This window comes from Pygoscelis adeliae, unplaced genomic scaffold (assembly GCF_000699105.1).
Source record: "Pygoscelis adeliae isolate BGI_AS28 unplaced genomic scaffold, ASM69910v1 Scaffold463, whole genome shotgun sequence".
NCBI classification, from domain to species: domain Eukaryota; kingdom Metazoa; phylum Chordata; class Aves; order Sphenisciformes; family Spheniscidae; genus Pygoscelis; species Pygoscelis adeliae.
The window spans coordinates 179,599-187,617 of NW_008824471.1; the positions used below are offsets into that span (position 1 = coordinate 179,599).

Sequence of the window (8,019 nt, forward strand, 5' to 3'; positions counted from 1 at the left end):
TGGAAGGTCCTGCACCTGGGTTGGGGTAACCCCTGGTATCAATACAGGCTGGGCGATGAAGGGATTGAGAGCCGCCCTACCGAGAAGGACTTGGGGGTACTGGTGGATGAAAAGATGGACATGAGCCAGCAATGTGCACTCGCAGCCCAGAAGGCCAATTGTATCCTGGGCTGCATCAAAAGAAGTCTGACCAGCAGGTCGAGGGAGGTGATTCTGCCCCTCTACTCTGCTCTGGTGAGACCCCACCTGGAGTACTGCATCCAGAGCTCTGGAGCCCTCAGCACAGGAAAGACATGGACCTGTTGGAGCGGGTCCAGAGGAGGGCCACGAAAATGATCAGGGGGATGGAACACCTCTCCTATGAAGAAAGGCTGAGAGAGTTGGGGTTGTTCAGCCTGGAGAAGAGAAGGCTTCAGGGAGACCTCATTGCAGCCTATCAGTACTTAAAGGGGGGTTTATAAAAAAGGCGGCGGCAAACTTTTTAGCAGGGCCTGTTGCAACAGGACAAGGGGGAATGGCTTTAAACTAAAGGGGGCTAGATTTAGACTAGATATAAGGAAGAAATTTTTTACGCTGAGGGTGGTGAAACACTGGCCCAGGTTGCCCAGAGAGGTGGTGGATGCCCCATCCCTGGAAACATTCAAGGTCATGTTGGCCGGGGCTCTGAGCAACCTGCTCTAGCTGAAGATGTCCCTGCCCACGGCAGGGGGGTTGGACTAGATGACCTTTAGAGGTCCCTTCCAACCCAAAGTATTCTATGATTCTATGATTTATATTGTATATTCACAACTAAGCTGCATGGAGAAACCATGCCTTTAACTACAGATTTTTAACATCACTAACAATTACAGCACTATACTACTTAAAAAATTAGAACAAACCATCGTAGCAGCTGTAAAGGAAAGTTTACTAGATATTAGGGGTTAGTTCTTAGACAACGTCAAGACTGCAACTGTTTGCCTGAGGAACTGGTCTACAAACATGCACCCACCACAGAAAGTAGGTACTTAGCAAGCCAGAGATGGATCTGAATCTTTCTGAAAGGGTCTTGAATTTTGGGGTAAAGCCAGAAGAAAATGGTCTTGTTTTTCCTGGTGCAACAAAACAGGAATGGAGACAGTTAGCAGCCATAAGGTGTCCATCAAGGGTACTCGCCGTAACTCTTCACAGGGATGTGGAAGATACTGTGTGACTAATACCAATATTGTAGGAAATAGTCTAAAACCGGCAAACAGGTAAAGTAGTCAATGCTAGGAAACAACACATAACAAGCTGTCTTCTTCCCAGTGTTATAAGATTTAGCAAAACGTTAAATACCTTGATGTAAAAATAGTCAAGCACAATAATCATATAAGCTTAGAGTTGTCATATTGAGACAGATTCAGCAGATGTGCTGAATTGAAAAACCATACGTTAGTGTTCTGTTTGTATAATAACTTTGTAAGAGAGAAAATTTCAGATTCAGGCAGGAAAAGATAGAAGGCTTGAAAATGTAATGTGTTCTCCAGCAACAGCAGAGAAGGCATTAACTAACTCCTTGACAATACAGATACCAGTAGGGAAACCCATCTGCCCTCACAAATGGAATACACAAATGTAGCTTAGATGAGCAAGTGAACCCGCACTGGCATTAAGTAGCACAGCCTAACATTCTCCAACACGCGCCTTCAGCAGAAGTACTGCGTTAATAATACACCACCACCTGCTAACATGTCATTAATATTTTCCATCCTTATTTCGGGAGTTTAGAGCTTTAAAATTAAATTAGTGCTTAGGAGCAAAGGTTTCATGGTTAATTCATAGCACTTTGTTTACACATAGGGCATTTCTGGCTTTCTGAGAATTAAAGGTTCAGCTTTTCCTTCCTCTTACCTTAGCAGGAATACATGTGCACAACTCAAGAATAGATTCATATGGGGGATCAAGAACAACTTGTGCTGTAGATAATACACGTGTGTTCCATGCCACTCCTTCCTGGTCTTCAGTTATAGAGTCATAGAATCATTATGGTTGGAAAAGACACTTTGTGTCTAAAGACACTTTGTTCTAGCTCATACTTTCTGTGGGCCCTTCAAAAACATGCACCTTTCTCTGTTCAGCACTGCACCCAACAGAGCTGGCCCCTTTTTACTGCTCCTTCGAGAGTCAGATTGAGTATTCTTGCACAGAAGGCATATTTACAGGGTCAGGCACACAAAACTTAAGGAGTACTGGAATTAAGGTCCCAAGAAGCACAATGGTGAGCTCTTCGCCTTGAGTTTACCCTTTATGATTCAAGCTTTAATTTCATGATCACATGTGGTTCAGTGCATAGGACAGAGCTCCCTGAAGGACCAGCAGTTTGGTATGCGGTTTACTCCTTGACATTTGGCTGTGTGCTTATAGCATTTATTTAGTCCTCAAACAAAGCTTTTTCCTCGTGAGTTCTTCCCAGTGATCATTTTTTCAGAGTACTTGTGTTTTTGCACTCTCAAAGCAGTTTCAGTTGAATCCAATAATTACTAATGCTTATGTGAGCTGGACTCTTGAGTGAGATGCTGAGGAATGCATAATGAGGGACTAAGAGTTTTCTAACTGCATTGATGGTGTTAATTGCCCGGTCTTATCAAAGTTTTGTGGCAAAAGAGAAAAACAACCTGCTTCTAGATGGAGCACACTGTTACAATGCAGTGTTCGAAACTAGGAAATAGTGTCTTGCAGTCCCTGCCCTCCTGACCTCAACAGCAGACTGAAAAATGACATGCACAGCGGTTGGCGGCTGTTTTTGATCAGGACGCTGCTAGGCATAACGGGTTTGCAGTGCCCTCTTTCTAACTATATATTTGCAGTTAGGCAATACCAAAACTTCCATCAGCCTGGTCAGCGACCAGGGGAAATCAGGAAGAGATTCCCGTCTAACAGAGGAAGTATATCTGCGCAGCCTTCTCCAAGATGACCGTGTACCTCAGGCTGCTGCCATTGGCAAAACAGCGTACCCTGCAGCTGCAGCAAGCCACTGGCACTTGCTGGAAACTTCCTAGCCAAACTGGTCTTTCCATAGGCATAAAAAAAAGAAAACAATCACAAGGCGTATCACAGGGATCAAAAGCTGAATGAAAGAAAAAAGTTACTGAATATGCTTCGTAGAACTTGGATATATTATCCCCAAGAGAACAGAGGAAGGGCGGGGAGGGAATACCATTTCTGTCAGAACAATATTGAAGTATTGGGACAGCTTAGCAATTTTAAGTATAATTTCAATGAGAATTTGTAACTTCAGGTTCTCTTAAAATTTCAGTGTTCTTGTGTATAAGCACATACAATACATGTCTGCATGACGGTATTTTCTGTACAGAATTTAGTTTGACTTTATGTTTTCTCAGACCCAAAGCAGAACCAAAAGGGAAAAGCAGAATTTTCCAATAATTCAAAAGGTTTAAGTTTAGTTTTTACTTTGTTAGCCTATTCCTTCTCGCCCATACGCACCCATAGTTTTGTTTCACTTTGATCCTGGCTAGAACAGATGAATACAAAAGAAATGCAGTTTTAAAAAAAAAAACAGTGCTCATGTTTTCTGAAGTAAAGGAGTGTCGTGATGGAGCCTGTGGCACGGTTTTAGCCAAAATCAAATAGATACCAGTAAACTCTGAGCCTTGGGCTATTACTCGTGCCAAGGCTTATTTAAGGCAGCGATTTACCCAGTGTGTGGAACGTGTGATGGACAGTACAGAGGTAACAGAGGTGTGTTGTACCTTTGCAACTATTTAAATCTGGGGCGGTCTCATTTTTTTACTGGAAGTTATATTTGTATTTTCTAACTGCAGATATTCTAGCTAGACTATCTACCTGGAATAGAATAGAAATATTTTTTTTTTCCTTTTAGCATTTAGTTCTTGACAAGATAAATTCTGTACTAAAGATTTTACCTGCTGTAAATAGATGGAAATGGATATGAGTATGTAGAGCATTAGGTGCCACTTAAATAAAAAATAATTTTGAATACATAAATAGAGTTTTGATGGTAAATACGGAACAAGCTAGAAGTTACTCTAAATTGAAGTGGCTTAAGCAGTGTCAGCCATGTATGGGCTTTTTGACTTAAAAACACACTTTATGCTGCTTCTTACCTAGGAAATTTGTAATAACAGTGTACGTTATAACAAAAATCCCTATTTCTAGATATGCATAAATACCACTTAGTGTGTATAACACAAATGGTACTTGGTTTTTACAATTGTTGTCGGTTTTAAAAAGCCAAAATGATTTAGTGGATTATCAATTTAAGAAGTCAAAATAATTCAGCAGATTATTTAAGACAGTTATCTGCAAAAAAAAAAAAAAACCAAAAAGGAATTGATCCAAGGTGGCTGATTTCCAGTGTGCCTCAATTTCATGAAAATGAACTGTATCAAATTGAAAGTAGTACTTACCATGCACCCTGTTCCCTAATACAAAAGTAACACATATGGTATTTCTCACTTTCCTGTATTGCATGTCTAATGCGGTCACATAATGGTTGTTCTAGTCCTCACAATTCTGAATTTGTAGCCTGAATTTAATGTAAATTCTTCATTATTTTTTTCTTGTACTTTGTACTTGACTAAAGGAAAAGTAGATACTTACACAGCTGAACAGTAAGGTTACACGAATCCAGACTGAAACACATTTTCGTGCTGTCACATTTAGTCTTAGCCAGTATAAACAAGACGTGTAACTACAGTTCACTCCGTTAGCTTTGCTGTGAAAGACCAGATGTAGTGTTTTACACGGGCTGTCCACCACACAGACTGTCTTTTGGCATCATTCTATTTTTCTGTCTTAATTTCTATGTGTGTTACTACTAGGAATAAATTCAGTTCATTATATTACATTTCCTGTGTTATTTAATGAAATTTAAAGGCTTTGATACTAACAGAAAACACTTCTCAGTTGTGAAGTTTTCTTGATTTTTTTTGGGGGGTGGGAAATATCTTAGATTTCAAAGCAATATGGATTATACTTACGACTTTCAAACTACAGCTTGGAACTTCAGTGCAAATAGCTTTCAGAGACGAAACAAAGTTAAAAGTAAGGGGATCTGTGTCTCTTGAGAAACTTATGAGAAGTCGTACTTTAATACTTCGTAAAACTAATGCTTCTCTTATCTTCCCATCTAAATATGGCCAGTACCTGTGGGGAGAGAATACAACATATTTAGAGAACTTAAAAAAAATTTTGGATTTTTATGCAGCCAAGTCTAGACATCACAGAGAAAACTAACCACATGTGAATTTCATTTTCTATCCCTTGAAGGAATGCTGTTCTCATTTAAAGGGACTCTCACTAAACAGATCTGCCAGCATCCTTTTTTGTGTCATTCTGCCCTGCACCAAAACTGTCACTGTGGGGACAGTGAGGCTGTGGATGGTTGAGCACATCTTCCATCTGTGTAGGTGCATGGAGAGCTGCCAAAACTCTCGCACAAAATGCAGGTACCTTATCCGCCCATAGCTGGGAGAGTTACTCCTGTGTCCCTGCCTGTGGTGAGAGCAGTAGAGCTCTTGTGGTGCCAGAGAACCAGCAGAACGAGCTACAGCTAGAGGGTGCTGCTCACCCAGCCCAGACAGAGGGACAAGACGGGTCTTCTGTTGGTTACACAAGTAAGGGAACAGGAACCCTGGATCCCTCCCTGACTGCCGTCCTTTTTTTCCTCTGTACTGGGACCATACAGGCTGGGGACTGGAATGCCTTATGTAATTTCTTGCTTGGGAAAGGGAGAGCTGCTGCTATGCAGGGTGCCTGCATCCTTCAGCAGCAGATGAAGATGGGTCGTTGAAGGAGGATGCTACCTTTCTTCCTGATGAGGATTGCAGAAATTCTGCCATGAATGGGATGGTGGCTTCCACGGTGCTATTCTCACAATTGCTAGTTAGCTTTGTGTTCCTGACCTTTGGTGGGAGCAGGTCAGGAGGGGGCAAATTAGACAAAGAAAATGCACGTTTTCTTTATTCCAGCAGCATCAAGGCATCCAGCCTAATGAAGTCTGAGCTCTATAATGCCAGAAAATAACTTACAAGCGAGAACTGGGAGCTGACAAGGTAGGGAAGCTGTGGCAGTGCCTCAAACACAAAGCCATGCTGTAGGAAAAATGTTGGAATTCACACAGATGGCTTCCCTGGATCTCCCTAATCCAACAGATTTCTGAATTCTTCAGGCATGAGAACAAAGTAAGGAGGAGTATAGGAGATAACATCAACTGCAACACTGTAATAGTTCTACATACTAGGTTCCTTTCCAACATAAAGGACAAATGCGAGTGATGCATATTGTGAAACTGAGGTTCCTACAGCAGTACCCATGATTCTTTCACTGCAATAGAGGCTGTACATAACGAGTTTATCGGAAAAACCCTCTTGTAGATTTGAAATGGCTTATGCTTGATATGAGTCAAATGATAGTTACTTTTGGAAAAATTCAAACAAAGCATCTTTAATTATGCAAAAATGGAAAAGAGCACATAACCACATGTTTAGTTTGGCTTAACTGCGTTCAGGTAAAGCGCATGGATGGAATGGAGAGCTTTACTAGATGCTCAATTCATTGCGAGGGTTATCAAGAGTAGGAGGGACCACTGGATACTTGCCTTCTGAGCTGGATGGTTTTATTACACTTTGGCTCCAGTTTTGGGTCATGAGTGCTTTTTAATGGACCATACAACCAGTGTGTTTAAAAATTACTTGGTTTTGTTTGTTTTTAGCAACTCTCAGTTAACCAAAATGTGATATAATTCAAATGTAATCTGTGCTGAATTTGGAATTTTCATGTATATGTATATTTCAATAAAATAATGACATCTCCCACGTTGTATACGAGAACTCACAACATGTTATTTCTCTCTTAACACACACACACAGAGACACGCACACACTCTCTCTCTCATGTTGAATATCTGTATGTACTCATAAAATGCCAGTAGCTGTGGTATCGAGATAGTGGATACAACAGTGTAAGAAATAGGATTAATGTATAAGCAGGTCCTTGTATTCCTGGGTCCCAGTCACTTGCAGATGGTCAGACTACAATTTCTGATCTCCTTCGATAGGCAGATCCAAAGCTTAGGACCCAGAACTGGAAATGTCTTCTTAGGTCCCAATTCTGCTCCCATTTAAGTCAATGGCAGAACTCTCACTGATTTCAATAAGAGCAGAATTGGGCCCCAAGAAATAGGTCCACAGTAGTAACTAATCTCCTGTGGGTTCATTTTGTCCAGCAGACCGTATTGGCATTATGATAACGTGCTAGTCCTGGACATGGACACTCACCGTTTAGCATTGGTGTCAATGACGATCGGCAAGTAGTCCATGACAGCTATGTATACAAACTGTTTCGCATCATCAATAACACTGTATATAGCTTCAATATCCAGGACTCTGTCCTTCGGGCAGAAGAGTTTAGGTGAGTTCTGTTAAGGGAAAAGTTCAAATATGTCATTTAAAAGACATAATTTATTTTCTCTTCCCCTCATTCTTCTTGAGGTGGCAAGTGGTATTCTTTGTTTTAGTAGAGAATATTAACTGATACCTCCAACTGTCCTGCTAGAATACTCAAAGGTACCAAGGAGAGTTATTTGCTTAATTTCCCCTTGAAAGCCTCGCCATTTAGATGTAACTGTGGGTAAAATGCAGAAGACACAGACTTCAAAACATCCACTGTCACAAAGTGTCCACAAAGAATCGGTGAAGTTACATTTCAGCGAATTTTATTCCAAAGAGTCCCAGGACTGGTTCCTATTAGATGGAGTAATATCTGTGTTCTCACCACATGAGCCTGATCCATCACTTGCTAGTAGGAATTAAGTCTATCATGTCAGTTCTGTTTAAAGTTCCACGCAAAGTCACCATTTGCTCAGCCACTGTTGCAGGAGATCTTTAAAACCTAGCTTCAGGTATAAATTAACTCTTTACCTGGTACTGAGCCGGTAAGTGGTAAGCCCCGATTTCAGCTTTTTTTGCCTTGTACCTAGGGCTGTCGAACGTGTCAGTCAGCAAGGCCAAGCCAGCA

At 41.1% G+C, this 8,019-nt stretch overlaps 1 protein-coding gene across 3 annotated transcripts in view; it reads right to left on the minus strand.

The window, feature by feature from the left end:
• The window catches only part of PLD5 (phospholipase D family, member 5), a 195,313-nt gene that overhangs the window by 4,914 nt on the left and 182,380 nt on the right, over positions 1 to 8,019 (minus strand). For all 3 annotated transcript variants that reach the window (XM_009321247.1, XM_009321248.1, XM_009321249.1), the window contains 2 exons: positions 7,281 to 7,420; positions 4,983 to 5,148 (listed from right to left, as the gene is read on the minus strand). In XM_009321247.1, coding sequence (XP_009319522.1) covers positions 4,983 to 5,148; positions 7,281 to 7,420 — 306 coding nt within the window. The remainder of the gene's footprint in view (positions 1 to 4,982; positions 5,149 to 7,280; positions 7,421 to 8,019) is intronic.